This window comes from Coenobita brevimanus, chromosome 6, assembly GCF_032717465.1.
Source record: "Coenobita brevimanus isolate Jiangsu-jjx chromosome 6, ASM3271746v2, whole genome shotgun sequence".
Lineage (NCBI taxonomy): Eukaryota > Metazoa > Arthropoda > Malacostraca > Decapoda > Coenobitidae > Coenobita > Coenobita brevimanus.
The window spans coordinates 57,303,174-57,328,763 of record NC_136959.1 but is presented as its reverse complement, the minus strand read 5'-3'; the positions used below and the strand labels follow the sequence as shown (position 1 = coordinate 57,328,763).

At 42.4% G+C, this 25,590-nt stretch overlaps 2 protein-coding genes across 6 annotated transcripts in view; one reads left to right on the top strand and one right to left on the bottom strand.

Moving 5' to 3' along the window:
• The window catches only part of Fkbp39 (FK506-binding protein 39kD), a 113,749-nt gene extending 109,804 nt beyond the window's left edge, over positions 1-3,945 (top strand). For all 4 annotated transcript variants that reach the window (XM_080272439.1, XM_080272435.1, XM_080272427.1 and 1 more), the window contains one exon: positions 3,639-3,945. The gene's annotated coding sequence lies outside the window, so the exon portion shown is untranslated. The remainder of the gene's footprint in view (positions 1-3,638) is intronic.
• The window catches only part of LOC145399827 (pseudouridylate synthase 7 homolog), a 135,597-nt gene that overhangs the window by 3,525 nt on the left and 106,482 nt on the right, over positions 1-25,590 (bottom strand). For both annotated transcript variants that reach the window (XM_080272393.1, XM_080272402.1), the window contains exons 11-15: positions 18,375-18,522; positions 17,499-17,665; positions 4,970-5,088; positions 2,540-2,694; positions 2,268-2,368 (exon numbers count right to left, since the gene is read on the bottom strand). In XM_080272393.1, coding sequence (XP_080128519.1) covers positions 2,268-2,368; positions 2,540-2,694; positions 4,970-5,088; positions 17,499-17,665; positions 18,375-18,522 — 690 coding nt within the window. The remainder of the gene's footprint in view (positions 1-2,267; positions 2,369-2,539; positions 2,695-4,969; positions 5,089-17,498; positions 17,666-18,374; positions 18,523-25,590) is intronic.

The window sequence follows — 25,590 nt, the reverse complement described above, 5'->3', positions numbered from 1 at the left end:
GTGTGTGTGTGTGTGTGTGTGTGTGTGTGTGTGTGTGTGTGTGTGTGTGTGTGTGTGTGTGTGTGTGTGTGTGTGTGTGTGTGTGTGTGTGTGTGTGTGTGTGTGTGTGTGTGTGTGTGTGTGTGTGTGTGTGTGTGTGTGTGTGTGTGTGTGTGTGTGTGTGTGTGTGTGTGTGTGTGTGTGTGTGTGTGTGTGTGTGTGTGTGTGTGTGTGTGTGTGTGTGTGTGTGTGTGTGTGTGTGTGTGTGTGTGTGTGTGTGTGTGTGTGTGTGTGTGTGTGTGTGTGTGTGTGTGTGTGTGTGTGTGTGTGTGTGTGTGTGTGTGTGTGTGCAAGTCACAGCCTTGCCCTTAGATCGGACTACATGAGCTCTCAGCTCTCTTCCGGGAGGGTAAAAGCTGACGATCACGACCATCAAGTGATTCTGACCGACCCGGTGAAAAATTACACTCTTTTTGTCAGCCACGTCATATCCCTTATCTCTAATGACACCACACTATCTAAGCACACACTCTCCCATCTTATATCAATGAACTTCCTAATCCTGCTAATAAATTTCTGTTTTTTATTCTATCCATCTTATGCAATCAATGTATTTATTAAAAGGGAGTACAACATCACATTGTCGTAGGTGGTGGCGACCATCATCCACTCACGATGTAGTGCTGCCTACTTCCTTAGCTTTTATTATTATTTTTCTGTGCCTGCTCTCCTCTCTTCCTATTTCTTCTATCATTCCTGTCACTTCTTATTCCTTTTCTTTCCTTTACAGGTGGCTTTACATTGAGTGACAAGCCAAATGGTTTCCTGTAAGCCAAGAAACCATTTACAACGCTGAGTGGTAACCATATAATCAAACCATACGAGCTCCCTACATGTCAACAAGTGGGTTGGTGCCCCTCCCTGTAAAACAACTAACTCAGTGTCAAATGGCCCCCCTTTGCGGGATTATGGTGTCTGGCAATGGATGGATGGGACAATATCACAATAAAGAGAATTTGAATTCAAAGGACCCTTCTGACACTGCAATACTATGCCTTGCTTCAAATTCATATGAATCATGTAAATGGCCAAAGAAATATGCTACACCTTCACTCCTTATACAGAGATAAAACAGGTATTAAACATAATTATCCAAATTCAGATGATGTATAGTTTGCTTGTTCCTCTACTCTATACCCAATACTGTACTTCCAAAATACAATAACAAGCCAAGGGATACTCTGTCATAAAGGATACTAAATTTATCCATCCATCATCTAATCCTAAGCTACCTCATAAGAAGCGTGGGTGCCCGGGGTGAGGCAAATTGGTCCTGACATTTAACATGAGAATGACCAGCCTCGCTCATTCCTGTGAGGCATTACATAAGCAATAAATCCTAACCACCCTTTGGATATGAACCTACACAGGCTCAATCTGATTGAGGCACCTTAATTACCCACTGAGCACTAAGCACCATAATTTGGTTATATGGTTACCATCCAGCAGAGTAAATGGTTTCCTGGTGTACAGGAAACCATTTGGCTTGTCACTCAGTGTAGAGCCACCCATAGGGTAAGCAGAAGTTAAAGGAAAGAATGAAGGAAAGAAAGACAGAAGAGGGAGTGTAAAGTCACCCATAAGCAAAAGGAAGAGGGAAGAATGAAGGTAAGAATGACAGAAGAAGAGAGAAGGAAGAGAGGAAAGGGCAGACACCCAAAGCAGCACTACATCGAGTGAGTGGATGGTGAGAGCCCCCACCTACCACGATACTAAATTTTACAAGCAAGAATATATGATAACCATAAAATACAGAATAGTTTTCCAGCTACATCATCATCCTAACATTTTTTTCTTACCAGTTAAGATCTATAGAACAAGGAGTGAGGTGGTATGAAAGTGGTAGAACTATCTACACAGCAAGCTCAGTGGAATGGCCCACATACTCATTCACACACCATTCAAATCCTCTAAATCCTGGCTCTACCTCACAAGTTTAACCATCTCAAAATCCCGGACCTATATCACGGGTTTAACCATCTCATACATACTTTTTTTTCTTTTTTTCTTCACATTATTTTTCTTTATATATGAACTTCAAACACAACAGCCAGATACTAGCAATCTGCTAACTACCAAGTTTAAAAAGGGGTGCAACAACACCAATCTGCTAACTACCAAGTTTAAAAAGGGGTGCAACAACACCCATAAATATTAGATACATAACAGATTAAACCATGCATGAACATTTACAACAATATCCAAACACATGTACAAATCCTTCTTACCTGCCAAGAAGTGTCTCTCTTGAGCACCTCCCGCAGAGCCACAGAGACGTATGAGGATGATGGCAGTGTCAGCTCCACAATAGCAGCCTTATTTGGACCATCTATAAGGGTACAAAAATAATTGTCATAAGAGCAAATATTATCCAAATGCTGTGTGTGTGTGTGTGTGTGTATATAAATATATATATATATATATATATATAAAGCCAGATTTTCTAATGAAAAACATTGCAGAATAATAATCTATTCTTGTAAAATACAAATATGATTACCTTTCAGTAGATTCTCATCCACCTTTACATTCCATAGTTTATCCATATCAGACTGCAGGAGAGGCTTGGTAGCATCTTTGTAAAAACAGATTTTCACATCTACACTGGTGGGAACAATGACCATCCTTCTATACACCCCTCTGGCTGCATAAGCTCTGAAAAACAAGCATAATTACTGCTGGATAAATGGAAAACCACATGATCTGCTCTATGCAGACCTGTTGCAAAAAATGACCATTTCCACAAAGACAAGTGGGGTATAGTTTTACTGAGTATACTATTGTCATCTAAAGTGTCATCATAATCACCATACCAACCCTACTGCCTACTAATCAATAAGGTGGGTACAATCCAGAAACAGGAAAAAGGATTACTAAAAAAACTATTAACAGTGCCAAGTGAGATGGACCATGCAGCCATTCTTTTGACAATCAACCCTTCTATTTTCTCGGCTTCAATCATAAAACCTTTTCCACAGTTTTTTAATCATTTGTTTACTTGTTTTTAGATGCGTTTCACAAATATCTGACAGGCAGAACCATTCCACTTTTATGAACACCCACAAAAACAAATATCGGCACCCCCTGCTTCGATACCCTCTGCAACTATCACTGGCACAGAAGCCGTAAATATGTGGGAAGGGTTGGTACACCTGATTCTCCCTCAATCGCTCTGCCTCCCCCTCCTCTCTCCAGATACAGTATAACTCCCTTTGCTCACATCATGTATAACAAATAAATCATTGCAATGGACATAATGCTCGAAGAAAGGTTTCAAAACAGAAAAGCACTATCCACTAAATAATATAAAAATCAAAGTGCTATTTGTCTGCTTGGCACCCATCATATCGAAGGTTACCACCTTAGGATTTTCTTGCACGCTGTTAAACAATGACAACCACCAATAACATTTTAAGAATGGGTTCGTGATAAACTAAACACATCCACTTCCAAAGAACTATACTACTGTATTACATCTCTGCGCTGCCTCATGTTCTTTCTTTCCTCTACATCCTTCAAATTCAGGAATTTTAAGGTTTTTGTCCATTCTCTCTTATCAGCCGTTTTCTTTTAATGTTGGATTGTTTTATACTCTACAGCAGTGATTTTCAACCACCGTGCTGCGAAGCATCCGTAGGTGTGCCGCAGGAGTTTAGATGAACACAATGAAAAACAAGAACAGGTCGTGGCTTCAAACACTGAAGGACCTGAGGGTATGCCTGTCAACCATTCGACCTCGGACAAGGAATATCATGGGACAACACCAAGCCCTGGTTTCCCACTTTTTTATTTTTACTCATGTTTGTATTTGAATACACTCAATAACTGAAAGTTTCATATTATTTTTTAATTAATGGCATCTTTTTCAATGATATCTTGTTTCAACGTTTAGTAACACCAATTACAGTGATCCCTCAATTATCTGGATGTTCATTATCCGAAAGTTTCATATTATTTTTAATGAATGGCATCTTTTTCAATGACATCTTGTTTCAATGTGTGGTAACAACAATTACAGTGATCCCTCAATTATTCGGATGTTCATTATCCGAACGTTAGTGCCCAAGAACTTCGGCCGGCCAGCTGACATGTCGAAACATTTGGTATTGTGGCCGCTGGGCTCAAGCTGTGAGCAGGAAGAAGTCTGTAACCCACAACCAGAGCTAAAATGTCCATCTGACCCTGTACTAAATGGTCAAAATCGCGCGCTCATCCTATCACTCCAAACGAATCTGGTATGGTCATGTGGGGAGAATGGATGACAATATAGTGGTGAAAATGGTATATCTGAGCTAATTTGTAGGAGGGAGGAGGCAAGGTAGGCCATGGAGAAGGTGGAGGGATATGATGGATGAGTGTGTGAGGAAAAGAGGTTTGGAAGTCGATGAGGCTGGGGGACTGACGAGATTGAGCTGGCTGGATGAATATTGGGAGAAGAAGCACATGATCAGGGATCTGGCACCCCTTTTTAACATGACAGCATCCAGACTGACTCTATCAAATATGTTCATATGAAGGTACAGTAGCTGGCAAATGTTTTTGGTGTATAAGATACAGCCAGGATTCTGGGGGCTTGAACGGAGAATGAATGGAAGCATAGCCCATTGGACTGGGCAAATTTGGGCTGTCTGGACATTGCTACTCCTCACCCTGCTTTTGGGTGGGAATGGAAGTACGAATGATGATGAGGAATTGGTTTTCCTAAGTACTATATTTTCCGAGACATTTAGGTATGAAAACAAGCAATTTCCAGTAAACTGCCCATAGTGAGGTGACGACTGCATTAAAAATGGCCCGGCGTTGGTAGCTAAACTGAGTTAAATATTCCGGAAGCAACATGAATGATTTGAAGAAAATTATATTGGACAGAAGGACTTAGTATGATGTCAAAGATATAATAAAAGGTTGACAAACAATCTCAGAAACTTACTTGACTTCATGCTTAAGTGAAGCAAAACTCAGACCATCAGCCTCAAGTAACTCAGCATACCAATCCTTGATCTCATTTCTGGGGAACTCCACATTGTAGCCTGGTAGAGGTAGCACCACCTGCGAATAATAATACTATCTATTTCTGCTCCTTGTCTGTGTACTGGAGTAGGGATATAATGACTCATTTAGAGCTAATACTGCAAGCAGCCCAGTAATCCCACAGCAATGTTTGGGGGAGAAAATTGTTATGTTTTCTTTCTCATTTATATCCTGCTGAATGATAACTATGCCCTTTCACTTAAAGACGAGATGTTGCGTTATGATGATGATAACGAAAAATATCCTGGAGGTGACGGGATATTGCAACTATACCACCCAACATCAAAGTAGGGGAGGAGTTAGAATCAGGGAATTGGAATTAAATGGATCTGGACAGCCTGTGGAATGCATATAGGGATTGCTTAGTTAGGAATGCTAAAGCAGTGTATTGTGTGGCAAGAGTAACAACAAAGAAGAAGGTACGGCATGATGGGACGAAGAAGTTAAGAGAGCAGTGGAGGAAAAGAGGAAGAAGTGGCTAGAGTGCCTACAGGACAGGGATTCAGATGAAATAATAATTAATATATCGAGCAAGAAACATGTAAAGAGAGTAGTGAAGAGGAAAAAGAAAGAGGTATGATCTAGGAAAAAAAAATGAATGCAAACAACTCTGAAAATAGGAAGTTATTCTGGAAAGAGGTGTGGAAATGTAGAAGTGACAGTGGAAAGAAATGTGAAAGTGTAAGAGAAGTAGGTGGTAAATTATTAACCCATGGGGATGAAGTAAGGACCAGATGGAAAGAATATCTTGAAAGATTGATGAATGGAAACAGAGACAGCAGAGCCACTGTAAACATGATTGGTTTTGGGGGTGTGCAGAGGAATGCAGTACCAGGAAACGAGACACTCGCACAGGTGAAGAGTGAAGCAGCTGAAAATGGGAAAGCAGTTGGGGTTGATGAGGCATATGCAGAGATGATTAGGTGTAGTGGAGAAAGCGGAATGAAGTACTTGTTTGAGATGTGTAAGAAGGCATGGACGAGTGAAACTGTGCCAGCAGAGTGGAAAAAGGCTATGATTGTACCCCTGTACAAAAATAAAGGTAAGCGAAGTGAGTGCAAGAGTTTTCATGGGATAAGTTTATTGAGTGTGGTGGGGAAGGTATATGGAAGAATTATTATAGAGAAAGTCGGAGAGATATCAGATGTCCATGTGAGTGATGAACAGGGTAGCTTTAGCAGTGGCAGAGGATGTGTAGATCAAACATATGCAATGAGACAGATAGTGGAGAAGGCTTGTGAGGACTACAGGGTGTTTATGGCATTCATGGATCTGGAAAAAGCATATGACAATGTGGACAGAGAAGGATAGTGGAAGGTTTTGCACTTGTGCCGTGTAGACAATAAGCTGCTGGGTGCCGTCAAGAGTTTTTATGATGGTAGAGAAGCATGTGTAAGGGTTAATGGGTATCTAAGTGAATGGTTCACAATTGGTGTGGGTGTGCGACAAGGTTGTGTGATGTCCCCATGGCTGTTCAATATATATAAGGACAGGGTGATGAGAGAAGTAAAAACACAAGTAATGGTGAAGGGGATGGCGCTGGTAATGAATGGTGATGGATGGAATATCTCAAATTTGTTGTATGCTGATGATGCAATACTGCTTGCAAATATTGGACAAGAACTTAGTAGAAGAGAGCAGAGTTTTCCCAATGTCTGTGTGCGTCGTGCCCTGAGAGTAAATGTAGAAAATAGCAGTGATGGTTATTGAGAGAGAAGATGACTCCCAGTGCAATGTTACAGTGATTGCAGAGAGACTGGAATTGGTTAGAGAGTTCAAATACTTGAGTAGTGATAGAAATGAGAGGAAAATGTGAAAAATAAGTGGAAAGTAGAGTGACACAAGGAAGGAAAGTAGCTGATGCAATGAAGGCCTAGATAAGAAACAGAGGCTTGAGTGCTGCAGCTGGACAAAGCTTACATGAAGGCGTGTTAGTGTCAACATTAGCATATGGATGTGAGACTATGGTGTGGCATGAAAATGAAAAGTCAGGAGTGACAGCAGTGGAGATGAGACTGCTGAGGAATGTATGTGGAGTACAGAGAGTGGATGGGATACAAAATAATGTGATTCATGAAAGATGTGGAGTGAGGAAGTCTGTGGACACCAGAATCGAAGAGAGTACACTGAGATGGTATGGTCAGGTGGAGAGAATGGATAACAACAGAGTGGTGAAAAAGATATATCTGAGTGAATCTGAAGGAGGAGGGAGGCGAGGCAGGCCAAGGAGAAGGTGGAGGAATATGCTGGATGAGTGTGTGAGGAAGAGAGGTTTGGATGTCGGTGGGGCTAGGGGACTGATGAGATCTAGTTGGCTGGATGAATACTGTGAGAAGAAGAGCATGATAAGCAATGTGGCACCCCTTTTTAACATGGCAGCATCCAGACTGACTCTATCGGATACATTTATGTGAGGCTACAGAACATGGTGAATGTTTTCGGCAAATCAGATAGAGCCAGGATTCTTGAGTCTTGAATGGAAGCATGGCCCAGGGGGCTGGGCAAATTTGGGCTGTCTGGACAATGCTACTCCTCACCCTGCCCTAAGGTGTGAAAGGAGGTCCAGATAATTATGATGATGACCACCCAACACTTGCACTGTGCAGAGCCTTTGTACCTCTATCAGGATAAGAACCATGAAAACACTATAAATTGTTAATTCTCCTGTTTATACTAGAAACCAGGGAACCCTGCTTGTGAATTCCCAACCTTATTATAGGAGGCACGCAGCACCCCAGTAGAAACACACTCGCTTTTTCTGTTCAACTCCCTAGTTCAACTTAACCCCTACATGCCGGGGGTTTTCCGATGTTGCACGCTCCTCCCTATGGAAGATATCTGTCACAGAAAAAAATACCCTTACTTCAAACCAGTATGTGACAAACTATAACAGCTACAGAAAAAATTAAAGATACACAAGAATCACCAACTCCTCTTCTTTCAAATGAAAGTATCCCCACGCCTCTAGGTGGTCCAGTCGATGAGTAAGGATAAGTTAAAGTTCAAAGGGTGGAGGGATGTCGCTTGCGGCTATACACGTCAACCGACGTTGCTCTGGGCCCAAAATCGTGTTAGCTATACACGTCAGCCGGCGGCTCTGGGTTAAAGAAACCACCAGTCTTTTATACAGGCACCTGGTCAGCTCTGAACTGTCTTAGTCATTGTATGTAACTCACTGCCTATTAACGCCTGTCTGTTAAATTGTGGTGTCCAAACATCTCAATATCTTTTTTTTACTGGCAGGTTCTGAAGAGTCTTAGCCTCTAATTTCCGGGGGGGGGGGGTCCATGAATCACTTGTCACAATATATACATACAGTAGACATATATATATATATATATATATATATTTTGTGATGGATGGGAGTGCCCATCATTCACTCACTCAATGTAGGGATGCCTTATGGTCTCTATACTGAGTGACAAGTAAAACAGTTTCCTGTGCAGAGGAAACCATTTGCTACACAGGGTGGTAACCGTATAACCGGGGTTTTTGGCTCAGTTAAGTGTCCCCCAGATTCCCCTATCTAAAATCACTTAATCGTGGCAGTTGTTTCCGAGAGCCTCGGAGGGCCCAATACCTGCACAGGGCCCCAACCAAATGGGCAGATTCGCATGGCCATGTAGAATGTGAGTGAAGTGAGTGCAAGAATTATCATGGCATAAGTTTACTGAGTGTGGTTGGGAAGGTATATGGAAGAATTATTATGGAGAAAGTAAGAGAGATAACAGAAGTCCTACTGAGTGATGAACAGGATGGCTTTAGGAATGGCAGAGGATGTGTGAATCAAATATCTGCAGTGAGACAGATATTATTATTTTTCCTCTGGCATAATAGATTGAAATAATAACACTCCAAGAAAAAAAAAAGTGTAGTGCTTAAGTAAATTGAGGAGGGGCAGTGGGGGGTTGAATGGTGGGGTCCTTATCTAGGAGATCGACATCCAACTCTGCCTCGGTGCCATGCCCCCTGCCCGCTCCTCTTTTCTTTCTTCCACCTGTTGACTCCTTTGCTGCGTTTGTGTGTGCTCTTTCTTGTTCGTCAATAAGGTCTCGAAAGAACTGCCTGTGCTCAGGGGGAACATAGGTCATGAGCGTTTTCAGGTCGGCAAGTTTTTCCTTAGCGATAAGCACTGGTTCTGGGTAATTGGGTTGGAGTTGGATGTTTGCCAAATTGAGTTTTCCCCTATCCTTCTTTTTCTCCAGAGACACTTTAACAGAAACCAGCCCACCATAGTCTTCTTGGATCTCAAAACCTCCCTTGAATGAGTCTGAGTACAGCAAACCCTTGCATTAGGAAAGCCAGCATCCTTCATTCCAGCCCATGATACACTACTTAGTAAGGCATCATAGTCCTTAAAATCCTCTCTTTTCATGTCAACTACTTGGAAAGGATGAATTCTGTTTGCCTTTTTAATTAGTTCAACGTAATGCTTGGTTGTGTACACAGGAACTGGACGTAACTTAACTTCAATCATCCCAAAATCCCTATCACAGGGTAGGTAAGAATGGCCTGGAACCATGAAATAATGCTTGATATTAATGAAGTGGCCAGAATACACATTGTGTAAGCAGGACAAGATCACATTCTTGTTCTTATTTTGTCCAGGGCAGTTATCTGAAAACACTACTAGCTTGGTGATGTTTGGGTCAAGAACATGGTTCACGTAATGATTAAGACAGGAAGCCACTTCACAGGATCCCCAATTACCCAAACTCTGATTCCAAACATACATAGTTGCTTGCTTTTCTTTTATGTTATGCACACCAAAGTTATAAGTCCACATTTTCCGCTTATAGTATTGCAGGCCAGTTGAGAGTTTGGGGGTGGGAAGGGTCTGCTGGAGGTCCATGCAGATCACAGCAATGTGGGGCTTATTTGGTTCACCTGCTATAGCTTTCAGAAGTCTCTGCCCCTCATTAGCCCTCCCCTTGTGAACAGTTTTTTCAGCATTCAGGGCACTAATCTCTTCCTCATCTGCCACAGGGTCAAGGTCACGATGTTTCATTTCAATTTCACCGCACTTATTACATGAATCACTTTTGGGGGGCTCGAAACCTATGTTAAAGTTTGTATCAAAGATGTTTTCATAAAGCCAAAATTTCACCACATTTTCCTGTCCTTTCCCCTCATTAATCATCCACTCTTTGTACATGTCATACAGCACTTTCTTGTTTAATCCAGGGGGCAGGTATTTCCTGTGAGGACTCTTGGCCCTCGAGTAGTGACTGGAAACAGTGCGCAAAGTTCGTATGTGTTCTTTCACTAAGCCTTTCTTATAATCCTCTGTCTTATTCCCTGGCTGATGTCTTCCTCTTTGGTCAGGAATTATTGTACCAGAACTCATAGCCTTATCCATCGCATTTCTCACCCTCTTGACAGTCACACCATGCATGTTCAAGAAAGCAGTGCGGCAAACCTCTATTTCTTTGTTGTTTTTCTTCACAACGTACCGCATTATTCTCATAACTTTGCTTAGCCTGTCTTTAATGCGGTTTTCTCTTCACATCTTGGGATAACGCACAATTAGCTAAATATGCTGTTTGTAGATCATGATTCCCTAAACCCCAATAATTTTTGAATATCTCTTCAATGATGTCCCTCCCTACCACATCATAACACTTACGGTAACATGAGCAAGCAGGACCAACACTTTTTGCAGCCATTAATCTTCCCCTCTCAGACGTATACATCTCACCAGTGTCTCTCTTCCTCTTCCTTTCTACCTTTTTCCACTTTCCCACACACTTCTGTCACTTATGAGAGTTTATAAGCACCACCTCTTCACTGTCTCTACGTAATGAACTCATCTTGTCACCCTCCCCTTCGTGCTCAATAACAACAGCTCATCTTGTCATCAGTAATGTACTATAAATGGAGTAAAAATCCAGTACGTAATAATTTCACGCCTGAGTAAACACGAGAGGGAAGCCTCATACACTCACTGATTGGTTGCTCTGGGGGAGTGGCAGAGAGCGAGAAAGTGTTGGGAATATATGGAGTAGAAGGGGAGTTGTTGAATGCTGTGAAGAGTATGTACGATGGTGCGAAGGCTGCAGTGCGTGTGGATGGTGAACTAAGTGAATTTTTCTCTTTGAAGGTTGGGTTGAAACAGGGATGAGTCATGTCTCCATGGTTGTTCAATCTGTACATGGATGGGGTAATAAAATAGGTACAAGGTAGGGTAGTGGATGTTGGAGTGGCCCTGGTGAGAGAGGATAATGTTTGGAAACTCCCTGTACTGTTGTTTGCAGATGATACCGTGTTGTTGAGTGAAGACGAAGGGGAGCTGCAAGGCTTGGTGGATGAGTTTGAGAGAGTGTGTAAGAAACGGAATCTAAAGGTGAATGTAGGGAAGAGTAAAGTGATGGTCTTTGAGAGAGGTGAAGTCAGTGAATGTTCAGCGAGGTTGGATGGTGAGGAATTGGAAAATGTGAGTACGTTTAAGTACTTGGGTAGTGTGATGAGTAAGGATGGAGGTTTGGAGGGTGAAGTGCTTGAAAGGGTACAGCAGGGAAGAAAGGTTGCTGGTTCTTTGAAAGCAGTGATAAGAAACAGGGAAGTGAGCATGGAAGTGAAAAAGTTACTACATGACAGTATTGTGATACCAACTCTAACATACGGAAGTGAAGCTTGGACGTTGTTGGAAGGACACAAGTCAAGAGTGAGAGCCGTGGAAATGAGTTATTTAAGAGGAGCCTGTGGAGTCACATGGAGAGACAGGCTGACGAATGAGGATATAAAGGAGCGTTGTGGTGTTGATGTGGATGTGATAGGAAGCGTTATGAGGAACACACTGAGGTGGTTTGGCCATGTGGAGAGGATGGAGGGTCAAAGACTGACGAAGAGAGTGTATGTGAGTGAGGTGGAGGGGGAAAGAGGGAGGGGGAGGCCGAGGATGAGGTGGAGAGATGGGGTGGAGAGGTATATGAGAGAGGGGGGTGTGAGTTGGGAGCAGGGGAGTGAAATGGCGGGGGACAGGGCGACTTGGAGGCGATTTGTTTGTGGCCACCCCAAACGGGATTGAGGCGTCTGGCAATAGATAGACAGATAGATAGTCTAGATTTCCTGCCAATCATATCAGTGCTACACAAAGCTGTTTCAAGATTTAACATTGGTAGCTCTGATTATATATCTCCTAAGTAGGCCTCTAATCTATTTTCATAATAAATATACATGTAAGGAGGGAAGGGAGAAGCCTAAGTGATATTTACATTCACCTGGAACTACCAAATTTATAATGTATTGTCTAGATTTCCTGCCAATCATATCAGTGCTAGGCTTAGCTGTTTCAAGAGCTACGTTGGTAGTGCTGAATAAACCTCAAGTAGGCCTCTCAACCTGGGCCGGCCCTCCTAGCAGTTCTCTCTCAGATTCCGAAGAGGAGGTACGGCTCATCCTCTTGCTGACTTCAGGGCCTTTTTTCACCCCCATGCAAGGGCCCTGTGACCTTTACCCCCTACTAAACCTCGTGTGGAAAGAGGTAAAGGGCTGACAATTGATAAAAGAGTGACTACGATCTTTCTATTGAGTAAAACAGTGCAAGTGGAATTGTAAATAATGTGTAAATAATGTGTAAACAGCAAGTGAAAGTAATGAATGTAAATATACGTGAACAATGGAAAATAGTTTTATAAGTTGCTTCAAGTGACAGTGCATAACACAGTGTAAATAAAATAGAAATGTAAATAACGTAAATAAAATAGAGAACGTAAATAGAAATGTAAATGAGTAGTATTATAAGAATACGAGTATATACCCTAGGAGTAATGAAAGTGATTTCACTATAGCATGTCTGAATACTATGAGTTATGAGAGTGAAGATGAAAGTGACATTCACTCTCAATGCCAGTATACAGGATGAGAAAGTGAATGCTACATATTTTACTGAAAGAAATTGAATCCCTACAGTGGCAATAAACTAATACTACTGAAGGAAACTTATGGATAAAGACTGTAGATATATATAAGTGTTATGTAGTTATAGAAATATAAAGTGTGAGGGGTTTTATGAATAATAAATGACAGAGTACCAAGAGCGAACTAGCGGAAGTGCGGCGGTCAGACGTGCTCATAATTTTCATTGCTTTCACAGTGGTTTTTTTTTTGGAGTATGGATCCCAAACTACTTGAAAATCATAGAGTAGTATTTATAGTGTTTATATCTGGCTGTGGTAATCATATTACGGGTTGTCGGGAACTGTAAAGTGGAGACTTCGTTACCCAACTTCAGAGGTCTCCACAAGTCCTACGGTAACTGACGAAGGCTCAACAAGCATTCCAGGAGAAAGCTGAAGGTATGTGCCATAAGCATATATAATTTTAATATTCTAGGACTAATAACTGATTTTTGGCAAATATTTTTTGAGAGTCTGTCGGAGCCCGAATAACCCCGCGGCACACGCAAAACATCGGTAAACATGCCCGCGGTGTAGGGGTTAATGGCTGGGGGTTCAGATATTTGCGTGCTCCCGTGGTCGGCCTTGGGACCATTTTTTCAAAGTTCTAAAATCAATTTCTTTTTCTTACATATGTGAAAAGACTCGTCAGGCACACCTGGCTTTTTTTTTATTACTATTATTTTTTTCCCCTAAACCCATCCTGTGATTTGCTATGATTCGTGTAAGAATTAATAAAAATAGGATGCATGTTAAATCAGCATGTAAACATCGGCTGAAAACATCTGGGACGAAGTGAACTGTGAACACCAGACTGCTTGAGGTGGTTGAGTAGTGTCGTGTAAACACACCAGTGACCCTCATTCCCTTCCCATAATTGCTCGTAGTTTTTTATAGCTCACCCTAACTCAATGTCACTGACACCAGTACAGTAAGGCATTGTTCAGGGCCACCAGCTATGAAAGCGATAATGGAATACATTATTGTTTGTATCAGTCCTCTCTCTTTCACACATACACATAAGAACAAACAAAAGAATGAGCAGTGAATGTAAACTAACTCTATGGAGCAGAAATAACAGTGCTCAGTCAGTCCGAAATATATTGAGAAGAGTGCTACCGAGCGAAGAATGTGGAACCGAATGCCAACTTACGAGAACATGTGGGACGAAAGAGTATTTTTTTTCTGATTAGCAAACATTTTTGTTCCATATCATCTCTTAAAATTGTAAAACCCATAATCTTTTGTGTAAGCATATAGCCTAAAGACCTTACCAATTCAGTTCATATTCCTTTAGTTTGTCTTCTATATTATTCTGACCATTTGAGAGTGGTAAATTATGTTCTCTTGTTGAAAGAAACTTACTCAAAATTAGGGCGCATGTAACATAAGCATGTAAACATCGGCAAATACATCCGGAGTGAAGAGAATGCCTGACTGATGGGATGGTAGAGTAGGGTCATGTACACACACCAGTGACCTTCGTTCCCTCCCCGTAATTGTTCGCAGTTTTTTATAATGCCCTAACCCAATGTCATTGACACTGAAACAGTGAAGTGTTATCCAAGGCCGGCAGTTATGAAGGGGTTAATGGAATACTGTACGAAAAATTCAAAATGGGCATGCTGCATAGCGCCACACTCGCTAGCCGAGAGAAAACGAACTAACCCCTCTCTGGTAAACAAATTTTCGCGCGCTTCTCAGTTGAGTCCACATCCCTCTTCTCCTCACAGCCTCGCTGTACGTGAGGAAATTTTCGCAGCCCTTCAGCCTTTCGTATTGTTTCACCATGCCTCCCAACTGCCCTGCATCATCTCCAGCATTGAGGGAGCCCAATGCAAAGCAGCAGCAGCACCGTATTCTAATTCTGGAAAGGAAATTGGAAATTATATGACCCCATGAGGAGGGGCAGGGAGTCTCGGGGATTGGGCGTGCTTTAGGCCTTGCTGTTTCCACCATTGGGACTGTGACGAAGAAAAAGCAGATGTACAAGAATATGGCCAACTCCTTCTCTACAATTGTATACAGGTATTGCTTACTTCTTAATAGGGGGGATGTGAAGTTTAGGTGGGGGTCTGAGGGGGTCCTGGGACGCATCCTCCCATTTACATGTATATTTCAATGGGGAAAATCATTCCGATACATGAAATTTCGAATTACGAAAGTTTTTTTGGTCCCTATCCCTTTCGTATATCAAGGACTCACTGTACTGTCACCCACCTCATTCAAAAGGGGTCGCAACAGGCAGCTACAAGCTAAATTAGTTTTTCGTGGTTACGTTCTTTCCTGTGAAATGTTTGTTATTTTTTCGTGTTCGCATCTTTAAAATGCTCGAATCTTGAATGCTCGTAAGCTGAGCTATGTCTGTATGTATATATATATCATCATCCATTCCTGTGTTGCTCCATGAGCATAGGAGTCCGGGGCTAGGCAACTTGGTCCCGACATTTAACCCCTTCTTTACCGAAAATGTGTTTTAAGGTACCCCCGTACATCGCCTGTAAACACCCGTGAGACACCGGAACCGCTACCGTGGTATGCTGGTACACCCTGTAATGAATGGTAGCTGATGGGCCTCAGGGTAGCCCGGTAAGGCTGTTTCTGAGGACCTCGTGTTAGCAACAGCTCTGTTTCAACAACAAAGACTGTGACAAAGTTCTGACGAATTCTGACATCATAAGATACGTCATGACTGAATTGCGGTGGCACCAATGGCTTGCTCACTCATCTCTGATGTAACCTCTTTTAGACCAATCATTATTTTATTTATATTTTCTACTACAGATATCATACTATATTTTCTGCTGACATACAGCAAAATTTACACCCCTTAGCCTGCCTGAGGGAGTCAGTTACCACTCACTTGACCACGAGAGAGGGTGTATAGGATATTTTTCTCTCATGGCGTCTCTGGCGGATTCCGATAGTGACGAGTTTATTCCTCATGAGGATACTTATTTAGATGTATCAGAGGATGATGCAGCAGTGTCTGATGTGTTAGTAGATGAATGTGATCCTGAAAATGATAGCGAGGTTGATATGAGTGAGGAGGGAGGAAATTAGTATTGAGCTTTGTGACGCTGCACTCTCGGCAACAAGTGGGTCAAGGTCACCAGGTCACCATCACCATCACGTGTGTCCACACACTTCATGCACAGCTTATGAGGTAAATAAATAAGCCATCCATCTGTGCAGGACATTTTTTTCAAGCCAGTTTGTACAGTAGTTACCTGGGTAACAGTACTTCAGCATAAGATATGTAAACTTGCATACCGTAATGATTTATTTTATAATCTTTTTTTATTGCCAACATCATGCTGGGTGTATGTGATCGTCAGTATACAAACAAATCACTAAGATTGAATAGTTTTGATGTGGCAAGAAGTATACACTACCCCTCACACTACTGGTGGGGGAGCTATCAGGTCAGTATGGGGGGTAAACAGTGTGTTTACATTGGTGGGAGGGGTCGGTAAAGAAGGGTTTAAGATGAGAGTGACCAGCCTCAGGCATTACATGAGCAATAAACCCCAACCACCCCTGGGCTAGAAACCTGCAAAGGCTCAATTCAATTGGAGTACCCCTAATTGCCCACTAAAACACCAGGCATCATTATTTGGATATATGGTTACCACCCAGCATAGTAAATGGTTTCCTGGTGTATTGGAAACCATCTGGTTTGTCACTCAGTGTAGTCACCCACAGGAGGAAGAAGAGAAAAGAATGAAGGAAAGAAAGACAGACAAGGGAGGATGGAAAGAAGGAAAAGAGGAAACAGCAGGCACCCGAGAGCAGCACTACATCGAGTGAGTGGATGGTGAGTGCCCCCCATTAACCACAATTTATCATTAATCCATATTATTTATCAAGGCTCCAACATGATTGCATACATCAGTTTTGGTCAACTAATGGCTGGTCTCCATACTACTCAATCTCTGGTAGCCTCCTTATTCTGTCCCTTGGCCCTGAGGCCACATTCTATATCTTTGTCCCTGGTCTTTTTGGGTCTGCCTCTCGCAACCTTACCCTCGACGTTCATACCCCTCATCTTCCATACCCAGCTGCTATCTTCCATCCTATCGACATGCCCAAATCATCTCAATCTACCTCTCCACATCACAACACCATTATATTCATCTCATCCTTCCTCTCAACTCAAGCACATTCCTAGCTTCCCCCAAGCTTCATATTCAAGAACACACTACAAATCTATCTAATCATTGTCATTTCTGTATCACTGAGCCTACAAATATCCTCTTCCTAAACTGCCTAGGTCTCGCTACCATACAGCATTGCACTCATAATACATGCCACTTACAAGGATCCTTTGGCACAGAGGGAGTCCCTCAATATTAGGAAATGCAACAGCTCCCTGAATTTCCTCCAACCACTCATCACTAAAATTCTTCACCACTGCAGCACAAAGGTTGCTTCCATAGAACTGAATAGTGCCATCTTCTTTCTGGGACCACAATAACAAGAACAATTTAAATGTGATAATAACACCTTCTGTTCTGATAATATACTTACATCAGATATGTCAGCAACTTCAGCCTCCTCTTCTGAGAGAAAATGGAAACCAGACATATTCTGACCATTAGTTTCAGATACCTCCATTTCTGTCTTATTCTCAGCTTCATCACAACCCTTGTTCTCCTCTCCTTCTCTCTCAGTCTCTTGATTGTCTTCTTCAATTTCTGAAAGGTAACACAGTGTATCGAGGGGTCTGATATAAGAAAAACCAAAACATAAAAGATAAGCCATAGCAATTACTTGATATTTTATTGTTAAGAGTATTCTTTCTCCCCAACTATCTTGCTGATGTACTGTACTGAGAACTTCTCCACAAAGGACAGTCATGGCAGAAGTGTCTTGATGCTGATATATCCTTACACATTTCTTTAGCTCTCACATAAAATCTTCCATTCCTAACTTTCTCAGCAAAATATCTCTTAAAAATTGTAGAATACTCTTCTTTCATTTAACACTGGCAACACCTGTAATAACTTTCTCAGTAAAATCTCTCTTAAAATTTGTTGAATACTCTTCTCTCATTTAACACTGGCAACACCAGTAACTACCTCACTTCCTGGTTTTCACAATATCAAACAATCTCTTTGCCATTTGACTTTCAAACATCCTGTATACCTCATCTTTAGTGCATTCTTCATCCACAGCACAACATGCCACGGACAATCTAATCTATTTTTGAATCAGCCTAAAATATCTACGTGTCTCCATGTCAGGTGATTTGTACAACAATGGCTGAAAAGACAACACTTTTAGTTGTTACTGTTCTTTGAAGACCTATCCTCAGCATCACCCAGACCTCCAGGGCATACTGTAACTGGTTAAAGTGAAAAAGATTATCTGCACAGTGTTCTTCATACGTGAAGCACTTCTAACCTTCCTCAGTTTGCAGGGTTCCCTTACGACGGACAATGTCTCCGGGCAGCACTTTGAGGCCATACTTCTTGACACGACGAGAGGCAATAGTGTTCCAAATCCAACTCTGGTATGCATGGAGGTACAGTGTTCGTGTGCTGCGTGGGATCTGAAGAAAGTAACTACTTTCAACACACTGTTTTATATTACATATACTTGTACAGTTCCCCCCAATTTTTCCAATACACTGCTTTTACATCTCATTCCATTATATAGGAGTTCCCTTAACCCTCTCAGGAAACCTGGCCTGCACACCCCTATTCCTCCTCCCAGTTTCAGCCCAGCCAGCTGTTTCCCCCGCGCTGAAAGTACAGTTTATACTTTTCGTTACAGAACAGGCCCTACTACAGATATCAATTATATATTTCTTTTGTTGCATTGGAAAGCCAAAAGGCATAACTTTCTTTTGTTCTTGGGATGTAAATTTGTAAACTTATAAATTTATGTAGAAATAAGCATGTTAATACTATACTGCGTTCATTCACAAGGAAACTGGAACTCTTAGAGGACGTAAAATATCTATCTATCTATTGCCAGACGCCTCAATCCCGTTTGGGGTGGCCACAAACAAATCACCTCCAAGTCGCCCTGTCCCCCGCCACTTCACTGCCCTGCTCCCAACTCACACCCCCCTCTCTCATATACCTCTCCACCCCATCCCTCCATCTCATCCTCGGCCTCCCCCTCCCTCTTCCCCCCTCCACCTCACTCACATACACTCTCTTCGTAAAATATCACTGTATTAAATACAATCCCTCTTCCGTTTCATATCAAAGTAATATAAACATGTATTATGCAGTGTTTGAGTAATTAAATGTATACAGCACATGGAAATTTGCTATACAGTAATCCCTCGATTATCCAATATAACAGATCCAAAGGCATGTCTGGATATAAGCAAAATCCAGGTATGGAGCAATATCCTCTGCTGTACCCACACCCTACCTATACCCAACCTATGTGTACAGTGCCCCTCCTATTTGGCAGTGTTCTCCAGCCTTTCAGCAGTATTCAGACATCCAAACACACATGGGAATACAGTATCCAATGTAATGCTAAACACTAAGAAAGCAATGCATAAACAACAAAAATCCACTACTATCCTACTTAAGATGTACAGTACCCCTCCTAATTTGGGCAGTGTTCTCAGGTCTTTCAGCTGTACTTAAATATCAAAACACAGATGGGAATATCCAATATAATCCTAGACGCTAAGAAAGCAATGCATAAGCAACAAAAGTCCACAAAAAAAGCAATGAAGACGATGGCTGCAATAAGTATTTTTAACCCTCTCAGGAACCAAACGATTTCATAAAGTTTCTGGGACAACAACAGAGTGATGGCTGCTTCCGCAGTACCAAGGAAAGTCATTTCACGGCCAAAAATGCCCACGGCAAATGGTTATATTGGTATAAATTGCATACCATCATCTTTGCTGGTGTTTATAAGATAAGCTAATAAAAACTCAAAAAACTGATGAGTAAATGTATAGAGCAGTGCAAACAAACATGTTGAAGAGTAGAAAAGTACTTTAAAATAACTTTCCAACATCCTAGCACAAAATTCTGTCAAAACCATGCAAAAGCTAAGCATATGTCTAGATGTAGAATTTCATGAGCTTTCTCGTGGCGTTTTCGGAAATTCAGTATGACCAATAGTATTAGAATAAATTGCCAAAAACTAAAAAATTTCCTGGTGGCAATGCAGGGAGGGTGGGAGTCCAGCCAAGAGATGCTAGGGTGGGGGAGGACTATGGGACGGGGAGAGAATCCTGGAAACGGTGAGCATGGGAGGGGATGGAGGAGGGACAGGGGGTTGGGGAGAGCCAAGAGCAGCCGAGGGACTTTGATTGTTCAACGAGAAAGCAGACAGGAGCTGTGGCTCTGCTGGTGGGTCAGGCTCTGTGTTACTCACGCGAAACTAGTACATTCCCATTAATCCGGCGGCCGGAGGACTTTGACTGTTTGGTTGGGAGCCATTCGGCCGTTCTCAGCCAGCTCGTGGATTGTGGTCTGCATTATTAGCATCCAAGTGATCTGGGTGGCCAGGGGACTGTCACCATTCAGTAGAGGATCCAGACAGCCATTTTGGCTCAGCCTGCGGGTTATGGTCCATTACCCGCGAGTGGCTGGTAGCATCCAAGTGGCCGAGGGACTCTGACCATGCAGTAGGGATCCAGACAGCTATTTTAGCTCAGCTTGTGGGTTACGGTCTATTACCCACACTTGAACAAAGAGGCCAGTGAGCGACCCAACTGATTTTTGGAGCTTGTCGGTGGCCCAGCCGTCGATGTCGGAACTTTTATGTTCAGATACAGACAAATAAATCCAGATACAGAAATAACAGATCCAAGGCCTAATGTTCATTTACAGAGCATGTCCAGGTAACTGAGTGATTACTGTAGTGCTATTTTCAGGTCTCAATGAAAGTGAGATTTACTGTAATATATTAGCCACAAAAAATAAAAGATTGTCACTAGCAACCTGGACCAGCGAGACATTTGCCTACAGTTAGGCACACCATTGCCAGACATACGAGCATATAATGCGTATGACACATATCATATGCCTTTTCTTTCTTGTGTTTTTTCATCCAGTGGTTCATACATATCTAAATGCGTATGAACACCACGAGGGGAGTAAGTAGATCATACTTGTCGAACGAGTATGAAAATTGTGAGAGGGTTAATTTTTCACCCCCCTGGGGGTAGGGGGATTTCAAGTATCCCTGCTTGTCATATAAGACGACTAAAAGGGTTGGTGGTGGGTTAGTGCCCTACCCCATAAAAAGAACTAACTAAACAATGAACAAAGCGCCTTGGACCAGGACGAACCATAGGATGGCGACTAAGGAACAGACAAAGGACGTTCCAAGGAAGGGAACGTGGAATGTGAGGGGAGTGAATGAATAAGTGAAAGAGAGAGAGATTGTTCAGGTGCTTGCGGATGCAAGACTGGATGTGTGTGGTTTGACTGAAACTAAATGGAAAGGTGAAAGGGTGAGAGAATAGGAGTACGGTTTAGGAATATGTGCGGGAGTTAATGAGAATGAGAGGGCAAGAGAGGGAGTATGTCTGATGGTAAGTAAGATGTGGAAGGAGAATATAAGAGAGCATGGAACAGTGGGTGCAAGGACTGTATGGGTGAGGATGAAAGTAGGTATACATGCCTGGGCAATTGTATGTGTGTATGTGCCGACAGAGGACCGAGTGGCAGGAGTGAAAGATGAGTTTTGGGCGAGTATAGAAGCATGTATGGATAAGTTTGAGAGGAGCAAGCAAGTATTCTTGATTGGAGACATGAATGGTAAAGTTGGGAATGTATGGGTGGATGGAGTGGTTGGTCAGTCAGGTGTGCCAGCTGAAGTAGATGGGAATGGTAGTGCTTTGGTGGACAACTGTGCTGTCGCCAACCCCTTCTTCCGGCATAAGATGATCCACAGGTATGCATGGAGAGCCATGAGGAGGATGGACAGTGAACTTCATGAACGAAAGGCAATGGTAGATTACCAGTGTGTGGATGAGCGAATGAGAAGACAAGTGTTCGATGCAAGAGTGTGGAGAGGGTGGGGGAATGGAATCTCGTACCATCACTTAGTGATGGCCGTGGCAAGGCTGCAAAGAAAATTGGTGAAGAGATGAAGGGGGAAGACAGGAGGAAACAGCTCCTGTGAAAAGAATGAAGTTGCAAGAGAGTGAGAAAATAGCAAAGTATATGACCATAGTGGAAGAAAGACTGGGAAGGTATGAGTTACAGTACATGGAAGACATGGAAGAAGCATGCAAGATATTCACAGAAGATATAGATGCAGCGTGCGAGGTGGTTTGTGAAGTAAGGAGGAGAAGCAGGGGTGTGCAAGGGACAAAACGGTGGAATGATGAGGAGAAACGAGCTGTGGAACAAAAGAAGAAGGCATATATTGACTGGCTAGCGAGTAGAGGTAGGGGAGAAGATGAAAGAGAGAAGAGAGAAGTATATGTGAGCAGGAGAAGGAAGGTGAAGAGACTGGTGAAAGAGAGTAAGAAGAGAGTGGATCAAGAGTTTGGAAGGAAGCTGAGTGTGAAATGGAGGGAGAGTAAGAACTGTTTTAGAAGGAGGTAAAGAAAGTAAGACAGTGTGAAAGAAGAAAAAGGAGGGGAGTGAATGATGGGAATAATAGATTGTTGGTGGAGAAGAGAGAGAAAATGAGGAGATGGAAGGAGCACTTTGAGGATCTGTTGAATGTAGAGAGTGAAAGCAGTGCGAGTATAAGTGGTTGGGGAATGGCTGGAAGAAGAAGAAGAGAGGAGACAGGAAGAGATCAGTAAGGCAGAAGTAGCTGAAGCAATGAAGATCATGATGGGAAAGGCCCCATGAATTGATGGAGTGTGTGGTGAAATGCAGAAGCATAGAGGTGAGACTGTTGTGGAGTGGATACGGAAGTTGTGTAGATTGGCTTGAGAAGAGGGAAGGGTTCTAGAGCATTGGAAATCAGGTATAATTGTTCCTTTATACACACGAAAAGGGGAGAGAGAGCAGTATGTGGTAACCATAAGGGTATTTGCCTTCTTAGTGTGATTGTAAATATACAGTATATGGTAGAATACTAATTGATAAGGTTAGTCATATAACAGAGGAGCTAGTTGGAGAAGAGCAAGAGGAATTTAGGAAGGGAAAAGGGTGTGTAGATCAGATATTTGTTCTAAGATGTTTAGTGGAAAAGTATCTAGAAAAGGGAAAGCTTATGCTGCCTTCATGGACTTGGAGAATGCATAAGACAGAGTGGATAGGCAAGGTATGTAGAAGGTATTAAGTAAATAAGGAGTGGGAGAATGCATATGACAGAGTGGATAAGCAAGGTATGTAGAAGGTATTAAGTAAATATGGAGTGGATAGGAAATTGTTGCATGCTGCGAAGAGTACGTGCGGGGGAGCTAAGGCTACGGTGCGAGTGGATGGTGAGCTGAGTGAGTTCTTTTATCTAAATGTGGGACTGAAACAGGGATGTGTGATGTCTCCAAGGCTGCTTAATATATTCATGGATGAGGTTGTAAAGGAGATGTACGGTAGGGCAGTGGATGTGGGGGTGGCTCTAATGATGAGGGTGAGATATGGAAGATTCCAGTGTTGCTGTTTGCTGATGATACAATATTGTTGAGTGACGATGAATGGGAGCTGCATGGTTTGGTGAATGAATATGGGAGAGTGTGTAAGAAGAGGAATCTGAGAGTTAAGGTAAACAAGAGTAAAGTTATGGTGTTTGAGAGGAATGAAGTCAAAGAATGCACAGTGAGGTATGCCATAAAAATACCCCCGCTAATACCAATACACCAGTCCTGTATGAGACAGCCCTAGCATGTATTCAATATGAACGGTGGGTGTTAGCGCCGAAGTGGTGACATGTAGAGGTGTATGGTATGTAGGAGGACTACTGGACCTTGGGAGCAGGCTGTGAAGCCTATTCCCAGAGTCGGACACAAAAAAAAAAAAAAGGAGGAGGAGGAGGAGGAGGAGGAGGAGGAGGAGGAGGAGGAGGAGGAGAAGAAGAAGAAAAGAAGAAGAAGAAGAAGAAGAAGAAAAGAAGAAGAAGAAGAAGAAGAAGAAGAAGAAGAAGAAGAAGAAGAAGGAAGGAAGGAAGGAAGGTTGTTGGTTCACTGAAAGCGGTGATGAGAAATAGGGAGGTGAGTATGGAAGTTAAAAGTCACTGCATGATAGTATTGTGATCCCTACCCTAATGTATGGAAGCGAGGCGTGGACCTAGCTAAAGGGGACCAAGTCAAGAGTGAGAGCAGTGGAAATGAGTTACCTGAGAGGAGCATGTGGAATGACATGGAGGGACAGGCTGACGAATGAACACGTTAAAGAACGTTGTGGGGTGGATGTGGATGTGAATGAGAAAATTAGGAGAAATACATTGAGATGGTTTGGACATGTGGAGAGAATGGAGAATGGAAGACTGACTAAGAGGGTGTATGTGGGTGAAGTGGAGGGAGGGAGGGGATGGGGTAGAGGGATGGAGTTGAAAGGTATATGAGGGAGGGGGGAGTGAACTGGGGGGAGGGCAGTCAAATGGTTGGTGACAGAGTGAACTGGAGGCATTTTGTCTGCGGCCACACGCTGCTGGATTAGAGTGTTGGGCTATAGATGGATGGATAGATAGATAGATAGTGTAGTGACTGGTGAACATAAGTGGTTTCTGGAATAACTATAAATACTGTAGTACAGTGGAATCCCCTAAATCACGTGATTCTAAACAGAGAATTCATAATACATAGCTACATCATGAAACAGTTTGCAATATCAGTAATTTGCATAAATTACACGCAGTTCGCAAATGCAACCTTGAAAGTGAAGGCTTTCCGATGCGTTTATAACATCTGTTATGCTATGCTTGTACAAATGATGGTTTCTTAAAAAATACAGCCCCCTACCTGTATACCTGACTGCCTTGGAGAGAGCTCCAACATAATTGACCATGTCCTTACAACTAATCCTTCTGCTTACAATGTTAATCTTTCATCTCCGTTCAGCTCCTCTGATCACAACCTTATTACCTTAACCTGTCCTATCGCTCCAGTACGGCCTGTGGACCCTCCAAAGAAATGTCAATTGTGGCACTCTGGAGCTGCTGACTTCTTTGACTTTCCTTGGAATGATTATTGCTTCCATGGATGGGAGCCATCTGAGCGTTCCTTGTGCATTTTTTACGGAGGCTATTCTCGTGGGCATGGAAGCATACATTCCTTTCTCATATCCTTTGACTAATGCAAGAAAGCCTTGGTTTAATCACGCTTGTTCTAATGCTGTCCACTACAAGGAGAGGGCCTATAAATGGTACAGGAGCCAACCCACCCGTGAATCACAACTCTTTTATGTTTCTGCCCGGAATCGTGCTGTCTGTTTTTCGCTATGCTAAAAAAAATTTCATCCGTACTAAATGTTCCCAACTGTCCAACTCGAATTCTTCCCACTCCTTCTAGCACCTTGCCAAAAACCTTTCTAACAACTTTACTTCATCATCTTTCCCTCCTCTTCTCTACTCTGATGGCTCTGTAGCTATTTCATCTACTGATAAAGCAGATCCTTTCGCTCAAACTTTCTCCTCCAATTCCACCTTAGACAATTCCGGTGCTGTTCCTCCATCAATTTCCCCCCTCTGACTTTCTCTTGGCTGACATTAAAATTTCATTAGCTGATGT